The sequence below is a fragment of the Aphelocoma coerulescens genome, chromosome 6 (assembly GCF_041296385.1).
Source record: "Aphelocoma coerulescens isolate FSJ_1873_10779 chromosome 6, UR_Acoe_1.0, whole genome shotgun sequence".
In the NCBI taxonomy this organism is placed as follows: Eukaryota; Metazoa; Chordata; class Aves; order Passeriformes; family Corvidae; genus Aphelocoma; species Aphelocoma coerulescens.
In genome coordinates, this window is record NC_091020.1 from 19525028 (window position 1) to 19546064 (window position 21037).

The window sequence follows — 21037 nt, forward strand, 5'->3', positions numbered from 1 at the left end:
AAACAGGGCTCACTAGAAGCTAGGAGTGACCCTTCTCATGTAGCATCCAAGGTAACATCCTCAGTGGTAACATCCCCAGCTGGTCCTAGGAAACAGAGGCATTTACCATGCTGTCCTCTGACCTATACCATGCCAGGACCTAATCAATCCAGTCCATAATCAGTGTCAGGGTGGCTGAGGCCACGAATGCAGCTGATTTCCTTCAGCTTGCTAATATTGGAAAGCTGCCTGTGAAGAGAGCCAGATGTGCTAATAAGGCGGGCTCACCTCCAGTTCCGAGGCAGTTCACAGATACATTGCCGTGATGCTTTGCTGAGCAAGTAAGAACCAAAACTTTCACATTTGAGAGAAAAGACCTGATGAAAGGCACAGCAAAGTGCTCCACAGAACATGGGGTCTATGCTTAATATTAATGTGTAGTTTTGTAGCTAATTACTTCCAATGCATTTAGCAGTGGCCTGGCAATCTCTCACTGACCATCTGCACTCACAGTTACCTGCTAGTTTTTCATAAATCTCTTAGTAAATAATTGATGTATTTGCAAAGGGGTTGTCAGTCATCTGAGTTTCCTTTTTCCCTTTTTTTTGCATGCCTTTTGCCTTATATCAGTTTGGCCAAGAAATACTAGCAAGAATCTTGAATAGGGTTATATTTGCAGGTTCTCAGGTCAGTTCTACAAGCCCTTAAATTTTTTTTCACCTCTAAACTGCCAACCTGAAGATTGACCCTGCTGTGCCCTGAGAAAAGCAGCCCCAAGGACAGTGTTGGTCACATCTGCTCTTTTGTCAAATCCATACCCTGTTACCCCCCATGCTTTTCAGAGAAACCTTCATCTCCTCCTCAGCACAGATGTTCCCTGCTGCTGGAACAAAACCAGCTCACAGCTCTCAGTTCCACTGAAGTCAAACTGCTGCAAGAGACAAGTTTGGGGGAAAAAAGTAAAAAAAAAAAAAAAGTTTGGGTTTCTGTTTTTGGAGGAAATGGTTAAGGATCTCCTTTTTAAGATGGCACATTTCAATCTGCTAGGCTGCTGCTCCCTGCCAGACCCAAGGGCCCTTTACCTCGGGTTCCCTGCAGACAGTCTGAGCATTGGGGCTATATGGAGGCATCCTTGAAACTGGGCACAAACTACATCTGAATGTTGTTTCTGAGTGGAGATTTTAGCTGTTCATTTGTGAGGAGAAAAAAAAAAAACCAGAAGCAAGCAAAAACTTTATTCAGACAGACATTTTTATTAAGAAAATTTTAAGTGCATACATATTTATGTGAGAAATTACAACAATATAAAAGTGTTTATTTTCAAAATTTTCTATGAAAGGAGTAATTTCAAAAGCATAATATAACTCCTCCATAAAAGCTGCCTTACAGGAACACAATTACAAAACCCTTTTCACATTATTTGGGAAGATACTTCTTTTTACTTAATAAAAATATAAAGTACAGTATTTACCACATTTTGACAACACAGAGTTCTTAAGGAATGGAAGATGGGAGGTTCATGCAGTCCTTTTATCATGATACATGTTTTCTTCTCTGTGGCCACCAAAGTTTCATGTTTTCAGACAAGGATTATCTTGGTGGGATGTTGATAAAGAAAAAATAATCAGATTTTAGGTGATGAGTTCACAAAAAACCTTGACTTCTATAAATCACATCACTCAAAAGAATTTTCCAGAGAAAAGAAGGACCTTCTAAAGGCTAATAAAAGGAAAACGGCAGCAAAAACTTCTATAGGAACTGCATTTTCAATAAAATGTGTATACCTAACTTTGAAAAAAGCTTTCATTGCAAAATAAACAGTCACCTTTGTTCAAACACCTTAATCAAAAACACATCAAAGTCACCCTTCATTCTTCCTCAGGCAGAATTCATATAAGATATTCATACATAAAAGTATAAAGCTAGTATAAATAGAAATTGACACAGCAATAAATACCATCTACTCTTAAAAAATAATCCAACCTTGGGATTTGACAGCTGCACTTTGAAAATACCCACGTGATGATTTCACATTTATGGAAGCTGCTTTTTCAGCATGGTTCAGTGTTCTCTTTTCCCTCCTCTTCACATGTGGTCCCTACCTCAATCCCATCTCCTCAAGCTTCCTTTCCCTCGCTCTGTCTTTGGTCAGCAGTTAAAGGCAGCAGGGAAAACCAAGTGTTCTTCCCAAGTGAGATGCTGCCAGTGCTGCTTCCCAGCCTGCTCTGGTCGTGCCATGAACGGGACAAACAACATGTGGTGCACTGGGGCAGCCCAGTGACCAATTTCTCTGGTGCAAAGGCCATGTCTGTGCTCCCCAGTGCATCATGTAAATAATCTCAGGCAAATAGCAAAGCTTCCCACTCAAGGTTGAATTTTGGTCCAAAGCAAGAGAAAGCTTTTATCAGGTTCTCACTTAAGTCTCTGGCCACATCTGTGCCACCTCTGCATTCATGCTGTGCTCAACCTTACCCAGGTGAGGGAGGATCACGGTGCTGGCCCCTGGCAGGAGCCCCATGCCCTGAGTGGTTTGGCCAGGGTGCTCCAGCACTGCCCTTCTCAGTGCTCCTGTCACAGCAGTGTTTGCTCAGGCTGTAATGTGGGGTTGGCATGTTCCCAGGGACCTGTCCCTGCTGGTGCTGACCCCAGATGCACTCCCTGTTAAGGAGGACTGCCCCAGAGCACTGGCAAGGCTGTGCAGTCACATTTACTCACCCCACCTTCTCACCAGAATGCCAATGTTTCCCCTGGAAACAAAATGGCCATGGCCCCTAGCATCACAAGCCAGGTATGCTGCTGAATCAAAATCAGAGGATTATTTAATTCTGCATTTACTGCAACAGGAATCAATCAGAGCTCAGGCTGTCCTTTGATACCAATTATGTGTGAAGAATGCACTTTCCTGGGTGACTTTTCTGCAGTCATTCTTGGCTTGGACATTCACATGTCTGCCTCTGGCAAACCACTGACAAATGCAGGTGCATGTGTGGCACAGGGGATGGACCCTAGGATATAAAATACAGTCCAGGGAAGATAGGAGATACTCTTTTCCTCATAAAATTTTTCTTTCTTTCTTTCTTTACCCTTTCAGGAGAGGATCTGATCCTACTAATTTTAAATCAAAACTCCAATTCTCATGAAGTACAATGGTACCAGACCTTTTAAAGCAGAGACACAGTATACTTAAAGCACCAGGGAGGTAATGATAACAAGACAAGGAATGTCAAAATCACAAACACAAATATTTTAGGCACAGCAGTTTGCTTCTGCTTTAAAGCAAATGAGGTGATGTGGTCCCAGCTGAAGGACTCTCTGCAATAGCCCTGTTTGGCAGAGAGAAAAATACTTAGAAGATTTTTACCTGAATCCACATGGAAATAATGTAGTCCCTGGATAGCCAAAGTGCCTCTTTGGCACTAAAGAAGTCTACCACAAAAAGTAGTGTGAAACACCCCTCTCAGTGTTCCTGACACAGGCTGCAGGGAAGAGGGAAGATTTCTTTTGAAGCAACCAGCTCAAAAAAGACAATCTTACAACATTATTTTGTTTACAATACAAACACAGATACATACAAACACAAGCATTGTGCGGCACAAATGTGCTTCCCCCCAGATCTCAGTGCACAGCATGACATGATTCTTGCAGTGCTGCAGGTGTCTTTCCATACCATAGAGCAGATATTGTGTATACAGCAAGGAATCGGGAGAAAGAAACTTCTGGCTTAGAGAGGGGATCAGTGCAAGGAGTGGTGCCTGTCCCAGGCTGTGGTTTGCAAAGGGAATTCCAGAGGCTATCCTGCTCACAGCTAACAAGGCCATGACCACTGGTGAGCTGTGAACGTTGGCCTTCATTTCCATACTTGAGAAACACCTCTCCTTCCACAAACTGCACAGACTCTCTCTTGCCCCAGGCATCTCTTTTCACCAAGATATGGCCAGATATCCTCTTCTGGGTATGTCCAGCGCAATCAGGGATGTGACTACCCACAGGCAGGGGTGACTGTTCAGTAGCCGAGCTACAGCATCGTTGGTGAAGGGTGAACGAATCTCAGCCTACTTCAGTGTAAAGCCAGCCAGGCAAGCTGAAGTCACCTCCTGTGGAGGGGTGGGAAGAGGTCCCTGGTGCATGGCAGCGTATCTGACTTCTCCAGCAACTTGCAACACGATGGTGTGGTTAGGGCTTTAATAGCCCATTCCTTTTTTTGCTAGATTTGTCATCAGAAACACAGGAACATAGGAAATGCCAGATGACATCAGAACAGTGCTGTGGCTCCTAACACACACAACTACTACAAACCGAGTATTAGCACCTCACAACACCAGATGTGCATTGATCCAGCTGCTCACAGCTGTCAGCAAGGTTTCTGATCTTCAGAAAAGAGCTTTAGCCCTGTAGCCCTGAGTTTAATCGCTCATCCAAAATATCTGTAAATGCCGCTCAGGGTAATGTTGTCCACTTTCATCAGTCTGATGCTTTTTAGCCTTCCTATGTTCTTGGCCTCTATGACTTTTGGAGACAAGGAGCTCCACTGCTACTTACACAACATCATTGCACTGTACAGTTCATGTCCTTCTAGGTTTAAAAATCCAGGAGACTTGCATGAACCAAAAGAAAGTTAAATAAACAGGACCTCTACACAACAAAGGAAATAAAATATTATATAATAACAAGGTTAGTTTAAATTGGTATCTGCCCCCAGTGCTAGGTAATAAACCAACCTGTATAAATTCATATTTTTCTCAAATAGTTACATCTTACTATATAAAAATAGCACTGTGAAAGCAAGCCAATTTGTGCAAGGGAAAAAAAAAACCAAACAAAAATAAAAGCCCACCAAAAATAACCAGGTAAAAAACCTTTGGAAATGCGTGAAGCGTTGCTTTTGTGCTGCATGTTAGCAGTGAAATGTATTCATTCCCTAATACTGGTTATCTGCTCTCTGGGTCCTACAGTAAGAAATCCTGTAGACGGCTTACAATGCTTGCCTCTTACATCTTGAACCTCCTGTTGATGAAGAAGAAAGTGAAACACTATTAAAGTTTATTTCAGTTGCAAAAGCTTTGATATCAGGCCTAGTCAAACAGCAAATCTGTGTCTGGACTAACCCAAAGGCAGCCCCTCCAACCAGTAACTGCTGAACATTTTGGGAGAAGTTCTCCACAAGGAGCTACTGGGACCCAGCAGGGCAAACCCAGCAATGGGTGTTATTTTGGGCAGGTTGTGCTCATCACAGTTAGTAAGGTGTTCAGAACTAATATAGGAGGAAGGTTGGCTAGAAAGCTTATTCTGGACTTGAAAGCCAGAGCAGAGAATTATTGGTGGGCAAAGAAACTCGGCAAAAAATACAGCAGGGGAAGGAGAGATTAATCATTTGTGAGCAGCCCCAGTAGCAGAGCAAGTGGCACTGGGAATGCCTCCTCTACCTGCCCCTACCCCACAGCTCTGATGGAGATCATGGACTGCAGCTCCAGAGAGTGCAAGGTCTCCGTGAGGATGGAGGAATGTAGAGGGCAGCCCATGCTCTGCTCTTGCTCGGCTTCCACTGTGGGGTGGCTGCAAAGTAGAGACAGCCAGTGTGCTGCCAGCCAGGAGCCACCCCCGAGCCTCCCTGCCCTGGGACCTGACCTGTGAGCAGCTGGGGAGCACATCAGAGTGGTGGTGACCAGCTGCCCAGCAAAGGTGGGGTGACAGGCAGGGCAGGCAGGTGCTGCACAGTGAGCGTGTGAGGCCTGAAGGGCCGAGGTAGGAGCTCAGGTGGGGTGCAGACAAATGGAGTCTCCCATGCTCAGTGTGAGCATGGTACCCAGGAGAGTGTGGGTTAGGCATCACAGCAAAGTGCAAGTGTCTTGTGTGTCTGGTTCACTCAGAACAAGGAGCCAGTTTGTGCTGGTGGCCTCCAGGTTTTGTCTGAAGCAACCCTTACTCCTGGCTCCAGGCTGATCAGCCTTTTGCAGCCTAGAGGTCACTAAGGCTGAGTTACAAACGTCAGAGGGTAAACACGAGGTATTCAAAAATTGATGTCTCTGTACATCTTGTCAAACACCCCTTTTAATGCCTGCTGGACAGCTAAGGCTCTGTGACCATAGCCAGAGACTGTGACTCCCAGTAAAGGCAGTCTCAGAAAACTCAGAAAACTCAGAAAACTCATCTAGGCACAAAGAGGATGACCAAACCATGAGGAAAGTTTTTCCTCTGAAGATATCTTTTCTAATATCCCACAGCAGTAACCCTATTTCTTTTGGTGCAGAAAGGCAAGACAAACCACCCTGGTGAGGAAAAAACATGGGACATGCAGAGCATTGGCATATATAACACCATTCCCTGGGAGTTGCCTAGCATCTCCCATAGGAAAGGCATCAACCAGTCACCCATGCACCACATCACGTTGTCACCACGCGGTGCTGCATTTCTCATTAAAAAACACCAGTGGCAAATTCACAGCTGTTATAGTTTAACTCTGTCAGTTTGATATTGGAGCTAAAATATATAGGGCTCCCAAACCTTTACCCTGTTTTCGACTTTGTCTTTGCTTCTTTTGGCCTCTTTCTGTGTCCATTTTCCCACATCTGTTGTAGCTAAACTTTCCCCCCGTTTTAAGGCTTATATCTATATAATACACCTTTGAAGGAAGGGTAGAGATATTATCCTCAACAAATATGGAGGGAAATGGAGATCTGGATAGGCTAATATATTGCCCAAGGTCCCATAAGGTGGTCAGTGGAAGAGCAGGGACTTGAACCTGAGGTATCCCAGCTCAGAAACTAATGCCTCCTACCATTCTTTCTCCCTGGAGACTTTAGTGGTGTTGCACGGGAAGGGCAGAGTGGGCCCCGTTTCTTCTGTTGCTTTTTTTTATGAGTGCGATGACGTGGTCTAAATTAAAAGAAAAATACAAAAAGACTGCCATAAATTATCCATATACAAAGGCCTTATTCACATTTATCCTATGGTCCCTTCATATCTTGCTGGCAGGGTGCAAATGTAGCACCCTCTTTCATATAACCTCTGCCTGAGAGGAATGCTAGACAAGTCAAGGTGCCCTGGTGGAAGAATATTGGCAAACTCTGAGGCCAGAACAACCCTTTTATCCAAAATACCAAAGCCTCCCCAAATGCCTTCCAGAACTTCTCAGCCAGGAGCCTCACCATCCAAAGAGTTCCCCCTGAGGGACAGTGGAAGGAGAGGAGGGCTGCATTTCTGGCTTCCCATTCAGCATTCCTGCTGACATCAGCAAGAACCAGTGGCTACTCCAAGGGGATTTGTGGGCATTTGGTGCCTTAAAACAAGGCTGTAAAGATAATCACTCACATTGTCCCCCTTCATGTGGGGCCTTCACCCAGCACGTGCTTGGTGGAGTACTGGGAGGTTGCTGTTCTGGTATCTTGTATTTCAACCATCATTTACAAATTAGGTCAGAAATTAGGAAGAGCTGCCACACCAGGGCTTAGAAGGCAGCAGCAGGGCTTGGCTACCAACACAGCCAGCCCCCTACACATTCAGAGTTTCTTTTCCTTTCTCCCAGCTGGCTTAAGGAAGATTTTTCCCATGTGACTTTGTTATCTTCTCCAGATCCATCGGCTCTCCTGTGTGTCTGCAGTAGCCACTGAGCTTAATGGACTCCGGGATCTTGAAGCAAGGGAAGTTCTGAAGTGGGACTATATTAACGTGACAGCAGAGAAAATGGGCTGTGTTAACTCTGTAGAGGCCTGATTTTGCATATCCTTGTACAAAGGCAGGAGGAAGAGGGAGTCAATGTACCGTAAATGATGACTGGGATTGTGTGGAAGTGGTAAAGGATTTGTTAGCTATTTCAAGAAAGGACTGATTTGCCCCATGTCTATAAAATGGATGAATGTTGAATGATGTTGGCCACAGCAGCTGCACAATGATTTTTAAAGCCAGTTAAGGAATTTGGATTCCTGTCAGCCTGAATGTGTTTTACTGATGTCTCATGTGTGTATTACATGGAGATGTGATGAATACAAAGCAATAATAAATGCTAAGCAGAATTAGTGAGCAAAATAATTCCCTAGAAAAAAACATTTCTGGTTTCATAATTAACTGTATTGGACTACTATTCTAGGAAGTTTTCCTTGCCCTTATCTGCAGATTATAACACTAAAGATATTCTCATATTGAAGTACTGGTATAGATTAAGATGTCTTCACAGTTTGGATTCTACTTAAGCAATTACAAGAGCCCTTTCTACAAAACGTATTGATTTTATTCCAGAAAAATAAATTCCCATGTACAATTGGGTTTTCATAACATGAAACAATTAGCCATTTTATTGCTAGTGCATATAGGGTAATGTCACATTTCATACAATTTCGGTACAAGTGAAAAAATATAATATATGGCTGATTGAAACTGATAGCTACATTAACATTTATAGATCTATATAGATTCATTTTACAAGCTGTTAGTAGTTTAGAGGGATATCGGTGTTTTAAACTACCAACATTCATATGGCTCCAATTCAAATATATGAATTGTTTGATGCGCTATAAATATATTCCAAAGTACATTTCATTGAAGAAGTCAAAGCTGTGCACTAAAATATATCAAAAACATGCCTTGTGAAAATGCTACAGAGCCCTGACTGTCTGTGGAGAATGAAAATGCCACTGGTGCTAGCATTACTAGTTGGAAAATGAACACAATGCCGTGATTACAGGATTAGGGGATGGAGATAGATGCTTTCTGTCATCTTATTTCATAGAGCTGGGACCAAATTCTCTCTTGTTACTCAATGTGAACCAGGATGAATCCACCAAATTGGCAGAATTACTTCTGTAGTAGCATTTGGTAAACAAAACCCAGATCAGGCAGACTCACTGGTTTCGGTAGAGCTGGTCTCAGATATTCACTAGTGGAAGTGAGAGCAGAACATGTTCCAGCTGAGTTGCTCCCCTAAGTCAGATAGGCACATAATCATGTTTGCCCAACCTTGCAGATTTGTAAAATGCCTCCTGAGTTTCAGTTTGGGGATGATAGCAAACAGAAACTTAAGCAGGAGCTTGAGGATTTTTCCAAATTGTAAAATAAAGCAGCTCAGGTCCCTAGGATAGTCAGCATGGGCCACATCCTGCTCTTAGGTTCAGTGGTGCCTAAACCCAAAGCCATTCTGGCAGCATTAACCTGGATCACCTCTGCAGAGAATTTGTCCAAAGGACAAAAGGGCTGAGTGCTGGCAGCAAAGAAGGCACTGAGCATCAGATGAGATGGGAAGAGCTGTCAGGGCTGGAATCACATTGACTTTGTGAACTGGCTTCCTTCCTTCTTCCTTCTCACTCTTGGCCCCAGTGCAGTCCCCAAAAGGGACATGTGTAGGAATCTCTCTACTTCTGGTGGCATTTTTTCCCTTGTTTATTGTAAAAACACAAGGGAGTAAAGAAATTTTTTTTGTTTTTAACTCTACCCCTTGTTTGGCAGATGCATTTACAAAGCAAACAGTGGAGAGCATTCAGGTACCTGTGCCTCCCATCTGCCCTGAGGCCATACCTTCCCCAATAACACACGGTTTCTGCAAATGATTGGATTCCAGCCCTGCCTTCACCCTACAGATGCAGGGGGGACAAGGTTCAGCAGGGTTACAGCGCAGTTACTGTGGGGTGAGAATGTGATGGCAAGGGTGGCAGGGATACTGAGTGCACAGGTAGGCTTGCTGGCCAAAATGCTGCTGCTGGATCAACTGCAGCCCAGGGCTCTGGGCAAGCAAGGGAATGCTTTGTACATCATTTGGTATGTACCATCTTCTGTGCTGGAAGGCTGGAGCCCTCCCCAGCAGTTCAGCACAAAACTGTGCTCTGTGCTGCTCTTTTTAGCATAAAATTGGACCAAGATGGGCTGAGTCCACCTCAAAGTAGACATGGGGAATAAAAATAGATTAAGAAAGTCCGAATTTGCCAAGCTGGGCTGGTTTTCCCCTGGTCTTGTGGGAAAGGCTTATTCATGGTAGCACATTGTGCCTTGGTCGACATTAACAGCATTCCACACTGGGCAGCAGAGAAACAATTTTTAGCACCAAGAATCCCTAGGCCTCAGCTGCCTGTGCAAGCAGACACCCAGTGTAACATGGAGAAGGGGCTCCAAGGACACTGCAGTGGTATAGATTCTGAAGTAATTGTAGTTTGGTTTGGGGAAGGGGGGGCACAAAGGAAGCATTTTCCTTGGGAGAACAGCTGTTTTTTCAAAAGAGGATGAGTTCAGGACCCCAGAACATACTCATTAGCATAAATTTTGCCTCAAACCCTGGCAAAATTCTTAGTTTAACATCTAGGATATATTAGAAACTGTTGTTTCAATACAAATTAGGTCAACTCCAAACCCTTCTTTGAAACAATATCTGATTCCACAAGTACTTTGTCCACATGGTAAAAGCCAGCCCTTAATGTTCTACCCTTTAATAAGCCAGGATGTTAGCTGTTAAGTCCATTTGTCTCTTGTCTTACTTGTTTAAAGCTTTCTCCAGATATTCCTGGATCCACTTTAACTTGGGATCAATGCATACTTGCTTGCTGTTGCTCTTGAGCCTTGCACTGCCAAAGGAGAAAAGTCAGAGTGAGTCTGGTGTGCAATAATCCTCATCCCACACCCACCCCCCACCCCTGTGCCTTATTCTCCTTGGGTGCCAGTGCTGCTCTCGGTTAACCCATGATCAGGATGGGTTATTTTTCCCATCCTTGAGTCACCTATTAGAAATATCCCTGGTTTGGAAACCATCTGTCTCCTTTGACAGGCTCTCCTGGTCTGTGCTGGGAATCGTGTGAGAGTGGAACAGACACAGAATTTGAATCTAAGACTTCCAATTCACACCTGGACTATTAAGGAGTTAGTGTTGTTGATGCCAACAACAGAAAAACTTCATTTGGAAATACTGATATGGTAAATACAGGTAATTTTTGCAAGGAATTAAGAACAGCTTTTATATTCAACCCAAACTAGAAGTTTCACATATTTTGAGGACAACACCTCTCAGATGTTCCGAAAGAAAGGTTGTGGTCACTTGTTAGCTTTTTGTTTTATACAAGACTGAATTAACAGGTTGCAGGGAGGAAGACAACTGAAAGTGCCATAGTGCCAGAGGCAAGTTTCCCCTCCTTTATTCACTCAGCATTGAAAACAAAGGCCGAAACCTCCTGAGGGGTTTCTCCTGGATGTCCAAGCTGCACTTCCCACACCAAACTGTTGAGCTAATTTGAATTCCCCATGAATTTGACACTTGGGCTATCCGAATCTTTCATTCAGAAGCAAGACAAATAGCATAGCGTTTCATCAGCAGGTCTCACCCTCCAGGGATCTCAGGACCTCTTGAGAGCTGTTATCTCCCACATTCCCTGCAGCACCCTGCCTCTGCCCCAGCTGCTCCAAAATTTCCCTCTCCAAAATTTCCCTCTAAACTGCCTGCCTGCCTTGGGAAAGTGCAAAGAACAGCAATTTCATGCAAGTGCCCATACAAATAAGTTCAGTACTTGTTTAAACATTTGCTGGATGGAAGCCATAATGTTCCTCACTTTATAAAATGAAATCTGCAGAATATAAAACGGTGGCGTAAGAAATAACAGGTCAAAAAGGCTCCTTGCTCTGAAGTTATGCAACAACACAGTTGTAACATAAACACATCAAGGATCCGTCTTGCAACCCCTGCGCCAGTAAAGAGATGAATGGGCCTAATTCATATTTCCCTTACAGCAGTGCCAAGCGGGAGCATTTCCAGCTAAGTGATACCAACAGAGTGTAAGAATGGATTTGCTGATGTTAGCAGTGTCTGGGAGTTCTTGAGCTGACCTCACAGGGTACAGAAGCAAAAGCACACGTAACCAGTCTCCAGCCACATTCAATACAATTCCTCTCACCTAATATTACCTCTCACCTAATACTGAGACACTGATTTTTTCAGACTTTTATTTCTGAGCCTGTCAGCCCCTGCTCCTTGTGCAGTCATGGAAGAGACACAGGCAGTTCTATGGAATGTTTAACCTGGACTGGTTTATGTGTCTACTTGCTAAAAATGCTCATTTCCCTGTGCTGAAAAGCAAGGAATTTCATGTGGGCTTTGTAGAAGTAGACGTTGACAGAGGATTTCACCGGATTTGGAGAGATGATTTCCAATAGAATGAAAGACAAAAGCCTGCTCTTATGGTTTTTTCCAGGTACAACTCCCCTTAACCAAAAAGGAAAATGTACTTGCACAAAAAACCCCCAAGAAACAAAGCCCACAAAATATCTTCAAGCAATTATATGTTTCACTTACATTCTCTATTCCTGAAAATGGCAGCTTTTAATTTATTTCCACCTTCACTGTTTAATGTTTAAAATGATTCAAGATGAGAAATTCATGTGTTAGTTTTGATTGATTTCACCTTCTGTTCCAATAAAGACCTAGTCTGAACTCGTGCTGTTTCAAGGGTATTTGGAGGGATGTTTTTAAGTACCCTACTTTTCAAAGTAACAAAAAGAGGGTGAACTGTAGGTTCATATGTTCTGTATACCACAGACAAACACATTTGGGTCAGGAATGGGAAAGAACGTGAGTTGTTTCTGTTCCAGCATTTCATGCTCTAATTTATCTCTAATTACTATAATCCTATGTTAATTAAGAGATAAATATATACTCCATCCTATCTTAAATGCTGTCATTTACTTGAAACTACTCCAGAAAATTCCAAATCCTCTAAAAAGCCTTAGCGCTGGGACCCTTATGACATCCACCGACAGTCCCAGAGCACAAATCCATGCACTATTGCATTTTGGATGCTTGCTGCCAAAATTGTTTATAGGTAGAGACTGGAGTTAGTCACAGCTGGTTTTGATATTTTTTTGAAAGGAAATAATTTCTCAGCTGCAGCTTACATTTTTCTCACTGTCCTCCTCCAAATCCTAAGGAAGAAGCACATGATAAAATGTGTATGATCCACTCAGAGTGGTTTAAAAGAGAAAAAAAGTATGAATAAAAACTGGTTCGTGAATGGATACACACTCTTGTACATTCCTGAGCGATCTCATGAAGCCACCTCGGTTTTCTGAGTGCAAAAATGTTTTGGATGACAAAAAATTGATTTTTACAGCATTTGAGTTGCAAGAGGAAGGGCTCAATATATGGGTCAAAGAGAAAACTACCAATGGGATCACTGCACAGAAACCAAATCTAGTCCCTGACACCCTCTTAAAGAGGCTAAGGGAAGCCGAGAGCAGTAAGGCTCCCTTGCAATGAAAAGATTAATGCTATTTTCTTTTTCTTCAGAAGGTTTTGAATTTTGGGAGAGGAGGGAGTGGGTCACCCATGAAGAAGTGAACAAAAAAGGCCTGCCTAAAACATGTGAATCTACAAAGACAAACAAAATCCCAATGCTTCCTGAAAATCAGGGTTGTTTTTCCAGCAAAAATAAAGAAGTTATTTTCCATTGGGAACCCATCTTTCTGTTCTGCTGCGATTTACTGAGTCAGTCCCTGCCGGGTAAGCGTCCCTAGATTGGGCCATCATGTGTTTAGGGTCTCTACCTCCTGTGGAGGATACATGAAATACAGGATTTCCTTCTGCATGTTTAGCTCCACTCTGTGGAGAAGTGACCCATTAGGAGACTCAAACCGCTGTGAAGTTTTATCCCAAGGTGTGAAGCTCCACATCCAAGGCAATGGACAGCCTGTCTGACATTCCTGCTCACATACGCACGGGGAAACAGGACATGGGATCACACAGCAACCGGGAGATCACAGAGAACGCAGCCGGGAAACAACCAGCTGGGCTCTTTTATGCGGGGTAAAGCAGGGTCCAGCTGTACCTGACAAATGGGGTGAAGAGACGAATTGAGGGTCATGGCATGAGATAGGCTGAAATTCAACCACCACAGCAAGCATCAGCTCTGTGACCCTTCTTTTTGACACCCGAGATTTGCACCCAACTGAAAAGAGCAAGAGACTTACACAATCTGAAGTGAGCAGTTGGGTGTGGAGAGGATTTTGAGGTGCTTAATATTGGCTCTTGCCACGTTGCTCTCGTAGAATCGACAGGGACATCGGTAAGTCAGGCTGACGGGTTTTTCTGCGGGACAAAGGGAGGGAAAGGACACGTTACCTCTTGCTCCCGGTCAGCAGCACAGATCCACCGATCAGGGCTCACAGCATCAGGGCTGACAGAAAGAAACTCCCTCCAAATATGCAGGTAAAAAAAAAAAAATGCAGCAGAAAAGCTGTAGCTTTGGGAGAGCATTTGCCCACAGCTCAGAGCACAATCCCTTCAGCTCAGTGCCCAGCCTTTCAACCAGGGTGCGTGGGATTTTGGAAGACAAAAGAAGAGGGAGAGAAAATGGAGATAAGTAAAATCGAAGAGATTAGAATAAGGAGCCGTTCCATTGTGCAGGGATGCTCCTGGTAATTAGACAAGATAAAGGCCAAAAGAGGGGGCACTTGTCCTCGGTGTTGTTCTAGTCAAACGATTTTGACCCGAGGCCAAATTAGAAGGTAGCCAGAAGAAAGCGATGAATTCCAGAGAGTTCAGATCAAAACGGCTCGGCTCAGGTGCATGCTTTTCACAGGGGACTTAGTGGCTACAGAAAAGCTCTGGTTTTGCAGACGTTCCCAGGGCCCAGCTGACCTTTCCCCACCGCAGCCAGCCCTGACTCCCAGCAGAGGTACCCGCACAAGAAGGTGCGGCTCAGAGATGCGAGATCCCGGCGGTTTCACATAAGACACTTGGAGTCTTTTGAATTTCCAGCCTGCGGGTAAGTAAGGCAATCGAGGAGACAGTCATCAGCCAGAGCGTCCTCAATACACTATTCAGGGGCCACCAGACTGGATGAGAGTTCTGTCACTGGCATCACAAGGGACAGAACTAAGTTCAACCCCCTAGGCTAAAAATCTGCCATGCATATGCATGCAGGGCTGAGAAAAGCCTGGCGCCCACCACAGCGTCTGCTACCCGATTTCTCTATGGGACTGCTTAATTACTGGCAATCAAGTGCACGTAAGTAAGGTCTGTAGTTTGTAAATAAGGACTGTAAGTTTGAAAGTTCCATGCGCAATAAAGTACAAACACAGAAGCCTTGCCTGGAAGTCCAAGAGATGTCTAAAATTTTAAAGAATTTCCCAGTGGAGCAGTTTTCAGCCTCTGGGAGGAATTAAATTCATACACCTAACCCCTAAAATCTGGCTCATGCTGTAGATGGTCAGATCTATATCTGACAGGGCTTGAGATCCCACATGGCAATCTTCCATCCTGCTTGTTTAGCCACACAGGAATACTTGCGGCATCCAAAACCAGTTCCCTTTAAAGGCGTATGGGGAGCTAAAGAGCAGGGAAGGGCTTGGAATTCCTAAACAGCTGTCTAGGAAGGTGAGAAAGACAGGTTTCCAAGTACAGCTGATCTACATATATTGCACATTTATTGATGCCTGTCTCTAGCACATATAACCACAGACAACAGGATGAAATTGTCCTGTCCTGAGGAGGGAAGCCCCCTTTTTTCCCGGTGTCTCTACCAAGAGATCAGCCAGAATCAGACCCCACAGGAGAGGAATTAGTCAGTGGGAGTAGAGCTTCTCCTGATTCACACCAGAATCTGGACTATAAGTTAACAAAATTGAAGGACTTTTCTATCAGTTTTATAGCAGTCCAAACAGTGATTCCACCTATGACGTAATAAATAATCTGCTGGGGGAGGAGGAAGGAGAGCTACAGGGTGAGCCTCGAGAACATGGAGTAGCCTGGCTAGTGCTAATGTGGAAAGGAGTGAGGAAGGCGCAACGATCTCCCACTGCAAATCTGTGCCTGATAACTACACATCTGTGAGTTTGTATTGGAAAGGGAGGCTGAAACTGAATGCAGTCATACAACACCACTCAGCACAGCTGCAGTGATAGTGTCTCTGCAACCTTGTCTCAACCAAGTTTAAGCCAGCTTTAACTTAAACAACATGCAAGAGATGAACTGTTCAGATCCATGATTTGATAATGCAACCCTGTCCTCTCTCAGATTCGAGGTGGGATTTTCAATCCGATACCACTTGAAATCAGGAACAGAGAAAGTTTAACCATGGCTAAACCTGTGTGTAAGTCCCAAAGTTGTTTCTTGCCCAAGAAAAGGCATCTGGCACAGCAAGGAAGAGGGGAAGCCCCAGTACTCAGTGTTCTGTCACACCAAGGTAAGGTGGAATGACAAGTCCCCTCCCAGCACAAGAATCCCTTCGGTATTTCTGTGTGCCTTGCTTGGTGATCAGGAGCAGGCACTGAGCACCAGCGAGCAGCAGCACAGGCACCGACTGGGTCAGCTCTCTGTATCACCAACAGGGAATCAGTAACTCCTGCCGCTGCCCCTTGTTTCACCGTGCTCTCAACAAGGCTGAAAACCAGGGAAAACTAGTGCATGTGGCATCTTCCAACACATGAACCCCTATCTTCCAAAAGTACGAGAGGGAAGGGGTCGTTTGGAGGCCATAATTTAGGAAGATAACATTTCTGGTCTTGCTCTGAGGCTGACAAACACATTCCTTATCTCATTTCAGAATTTGAAACATACTGTTGCATGTACATTGGAGCTGATTTAGGTGGTTAATTAATCTACCAATTTGTACTGCGAGTTCTCAGACGTCTAAAAAACACTGAGCACAACCTGAAGCCATTCTCTCAGTGTGGCAAATTAGTATTGTCTGTTAATTACCTTATCACATGAAAATATAACTGATGGTACATGAAGCTTTTGAGACGTTTATCTGTCTGGCACATTTGGTTAAAACGGATGAATAGAGACAAAAGTTACAGAAGAGCCAGATGCTAATTTGATGATAATGACATCTCTATATCATTCCTTCAACCTAATTTTACTTAGACAAAAAGAGAACATCTCTTTTGGCCTTGTCTAGAAGAGTTTGAAGGTTTGGAGGTTTTGTTTTTTGAGGTGTTTTTAACAATAAACAGTTTTATCGTTTTCTAACTCAAACTGAGTTTTGTTGGCTCTGAACACCCACTTTTGCTGACGAATTCTCTCTAGAGACAAAGCACACACAAAATGCTGTCACAGAGTGGCCACTTGTCAGTGTTGGACAACACCTATTTCATCCCGCAGGGATCTGCTTCTCTTCACCCACGCTGGACACTAAGGGAAGAAGTGAGTTGCCAGTTCTGCTGCAAAGTTATCAGCAGTAACTTACTGAGAGGACTAGGAAGCTCTGGATGCTTGAACGGAGAGGGAAGCTATATCCAGGCAACCAGACTGGACATGGATGGACAAAACACTTGATAGAAGCATCATTTTACTTCTGCTCAGCCTAGGGTGCATTTGTCATTATCAGGAGATGGTTGATAACTTTTTTAACTGTAGAACAGCTCCATTTCTCTGGAAAGCAAGGCTGGGATAGACAGACACAGCTTTACCAGGTGACTAAGAAGAATTCAGAGCTCACCTGCCCCCCAGTACAAGGTAGCCCTGCGAGCCCTCATCTGGATCAGGGCTGAGAGCACTACATGACATGCAAAGCAGGCAAAAAACTCCATCTTTACACCGCAAGACGGTGGAGTCACTTTCCTTATACTAGTTTCTCTCCAGCCCTTGTGAGCCGTTTCCTTCCTCAGGTAGCCAGGTCCCCACAGGCTTATCCCGACGTAAGACACCTTTGCTGCCAGCAAAGGAGAGCGGCCGCGCTGGGGGTGAACCGAACTGCAGCCGGGCAGTCCTGCCAGCCTCCCAGCCCTGAGCAAAGTGCTGCCAGAGGGAGGTAAGGCGGAGGAGAGCCCCTGAGCCCCAGTGCCTTCCTCCCGCGCCTCCAGACCCGCACTCGCCTGCAGAGACGAGGGAAGCCCGCTCAGCTACCCAGGCACCGGCAGCCCCAGCCGCTCGGAAGCTGGTGATGGTGGCGGCCAGGGACCGGAGCTGGCACTGCCGCCCGTGGTGCCCCGGGTCTGTCTTCGCTACCTGCCGCTCTCGCTTCCCAGCTCGCAGCCCCGGGGTGGTGGATACGGCGAACGCGGCGGGGGCCGGAGCCACCTGCCCGGGGCGTTGGAGTCTCTCCAGGGCAGTGCCCGCTCCGTGTTCCAACGGGACAGGGTTGTTATGCGGAAAGGCATCAGGAAACTTTCGGGAAAAATTAACTCTCTCAGGCTAAACAAGGAGGGCACTGGAGGGCATCCTCTGCCTCCCTGGTGGAGAACACCCAAGTTTCGTTCGCCTGAATGGGAGAATAGGACGGGAGCGGAGGTTTGAAAAGGCGCTCCTTACCCAGCCAGAGCGGTTTCGATGAGGTGGCAAGTCTCTGCCAGGTGAGAAGATAGCTGCAAGAGGAGCGTCAGGAGGATGCCCAGAGGCTGTGGACAGAACCTCGCCCCGCCAGGCGTGGGGAGTGCGGCTGCCCCGCGCTGTGCGCACTCCCCGGAGCCCCGGAGCCCCGGGCTCCCCGCGGGATGCGAGGCAAGAAGCGCGGGTTGCCGCGGTCTCCGGGGCTGTCCGAACGCGGAGGCTTTCACAGAGAGCAGCTGGCAAAGCAAGCCTGGCAGCTGTCGCTGCTAGCGGGCTCCGGGGGCGACACGCGGGACGGCGGGGACCGGCGTGGGGCGGGCGGGCTGTGAGACGATGCTGCAGTGACTGCGTGGCCAACGCCGCCAGCCCGCATCCCCCAGACCTCCCGGCACGGCAGCCCCCTGCGCCCCCGAAACCTCCCCGCGCACCGCGCCGGGGGTGCGGTAAATTCCTGCCTAGTGACCGCTTTGGCTCAGCTCTGCCCTGATTGAGGAAAGATAAATCACGATAGAGGACAGAAGAGGAACCGAACAACCGCCTGTTTCTAATTTCTTCTAACTTTTAGAGTTGGGGGTTTTCTGTTAGAGGGAAAGTCGATATGCATATTTTGCAGCCAAACCACCTCCCTGCAGACCGAGCGCTGTTGAAAGTCTTCCCCCAGACGACTTCAATCTGGGGCGAGTTTGGCAGCGAGGACCGCTTTGGCCAGCTTTTTGAAAAAAGCCAGGCAGGGATGGAGGAGAGGAAGGAATGGGAGCCTGCCTACTTCCAGCTCAGCACAGCCATCGCTCGGGCTCGCCAGACGCATCTGAGCGGCGGCCGGAGCCCGAGCCGGGAGAGCGGTGCGGCTGCGAGGCGAGGGGAAAAGAGCGGGGATTTCCGCGGGACCATCGCTCCCGGCCGGGCTCCCGGCAGGAGCGGTGCGAGCGGCGCGGCCCCGCAGCTCACTTACCCTCCGAGAGGGAGATGACGGCCAGGGCGAAGGCGAGCAGCGCCAGGGCGCGGAGGTCCATGCTGGGGCGGCTGGAGGACGCGGGCAGGCGCTGCGCTGCTCTGCTCGTCCCGGCGGCCGCGGCGCTCTGCTGGCGGCCCCTCCGCCCCTCCCGCTATAGAGGGGCCAGGGGCGGGGGGAGGAGAGCCAGGGGGAGTAGCTAGACTGTGATTTATTGCCCGTGGCATGTTATTACATCCTTCCTCTGCTAAAAATGGTTGGAAAGGAACCAAAAAAGCGAGGGCTCCTCGCTCCGCTCCGTCAGCCCGGCAGCTTCCCCCCAGGCACAGCGCCTGCCCCCACAGCTCCACGCTCCGAGCCCCCTGGGGGACCGGCGGCTCGGGGCTGCGGCGGGGACCGGCATCACCGTCACCCCATCAGGCCCCAGCTGGGGCAAGAAAGTTGTTTCCTCAACAAACAATGCCAGCCCCGGGCCCTTCTGGGCACCCCGGCCCCGCTGCTCCTGAACCAGAGCTGCTGGAACCGGAATAGCGGTGGGGGACGCATCCCTCAAATGTTCACACCGGGGAGAGAAGAAAACTTCCCCCTCACTCTCGTGGGTGCAAATCTAGATTCACACTGGCACCCTGGTCATCGGGTACAGCGCCTCATACGAAGCATCTTCCCAGAAGTTTATGTGGGCGTTTAAGGGGAGAAAAGGCAGAGAGAGAGAGGAGAGAGGCTTTTAGTTTTCGCCTCTGCGTGTTTGGCCCTAAACACCACCTCTTCCCTGTATTAAACGAACCCAGTAGCACATTTGCTGCCAACATTCCACCTCCTTTGTATTGCAGATGCCACTAGGCTCCCTGGCACCTCGGCTGAAAGCCCTGGTAGCCCTGCCGAGCCCGGAGGCTCAGGGGTGTCACCTGCCCCCAGCTATTACAGAATTGTCAAGTGTAACTGACTCGAGCATGTCCTCACTGTCTGCAGACCAAGCCCACCGGGCCCTGTTTGTTGCCATTAAAAACTTTAAATAAACATCTAAGCTTTGACGGAATTTGGACTCCTAGCCTGCATTTAAAACAGGCACTTTCAGATGGGCCAGTGTGGGGTCGAGTGGGTACAGCTAATCCTGGTGTGGAGCTGTATAAAGGACAGGTTCACCAAGAGCACCAGGATGGTTGTTTTGTACCCTGGGTAACTGCTAATTCTCTCAGCTACAGCCCACGAAGTTGGACACAGGAGCTCAAACACTGCATCTGTGCTAAACTGTGGCTGTTTCACTGAGAGAAGATGGTTTCTAAAGGCCAGGAAAAATGCTTGCAGTGATGCTCAGTGATGAACAGGATCCCTACCTGACACAGACACACATCCAACTCCCTAAATCTAGTTATTTGTATTTCTTAGTCCCTTCTTACCAAACAGCTCTGAATCTGTTTAGGCTGATCTTGCTCCCAGATCCCCTCCTTTATTTTAGGTGAGGTAGCACAGTAGTGTACAAACCTGATGCACTGAAAGCAACAATAATTTTAACCAGTGCTGTGAGCCTGGCTACTGCTGCCGTGACAGCTGTGACACTCTGCAGGGATGGAAGAACCTTATCGTAATTGCAAACACTGCTAGGAGTGCTGCTGTCCCACCAGTGATCCCACTGGCACACGAGGACAGCCGCACTGCACTTAGCCGAGACACTGTTATGTCCACACCACACTTAAGTCGCAATTACTTAGAGTAATAATACTTAAAGCAATAGCGTGTCTTTGCTCTTGCTATTGCCACAGAGAGAAACATCTCAAGGATCTAATCAAAGAGACTGGATAAATGTGGGATGAAATCAGAGCCAAATCCTTGCAGCAGTCTCCCCCACGACATCCCGAGACATGCAGACGTGTTGTAAC

At 46.6% G+C, this 21037-nt stretch overlaps 1 protein-coding gene across 2 annotated transcripts; it reads right to left on the reverse strand.

Moving 5' to 3' along the window:
• Positions 1-1212: 1212 nt before the first annotated feature.
• Positions 1213-19300, reverse strand: CXCL12 (C-X-C motif chemokine ligand 12). Of its 2 annotated transcripts, XM_069019603.1 has the most exons (5): positions 19161-19300; positions 13906-14023; positions 10434-10520; positions 6755-6852; positions 1213-4983 (listed from the first exon to the last, which is right to left on the reverse strand). In XM_069019603.1, exons 1-5 carry the CDS (start codon positions 19219-19221, stop codon positions 4952-4954), a joined length of 396 nt encoding a protein of 131 aa, XP_068875704.1. In that variant the 5' UTR covers positions 19222-19300; the 3' UTR covers positions 1213-4951. The 2 variants fall into 2 exon arrangements, with proteins under 2 accessions (XP_068875704.1, XP_068875705.1); XM_069019604.1 differs by lacking the exon at positions 6755-6852.
• Between the last annotated feature and the right edge of the window lie 1737 nt (positions 19301-21037).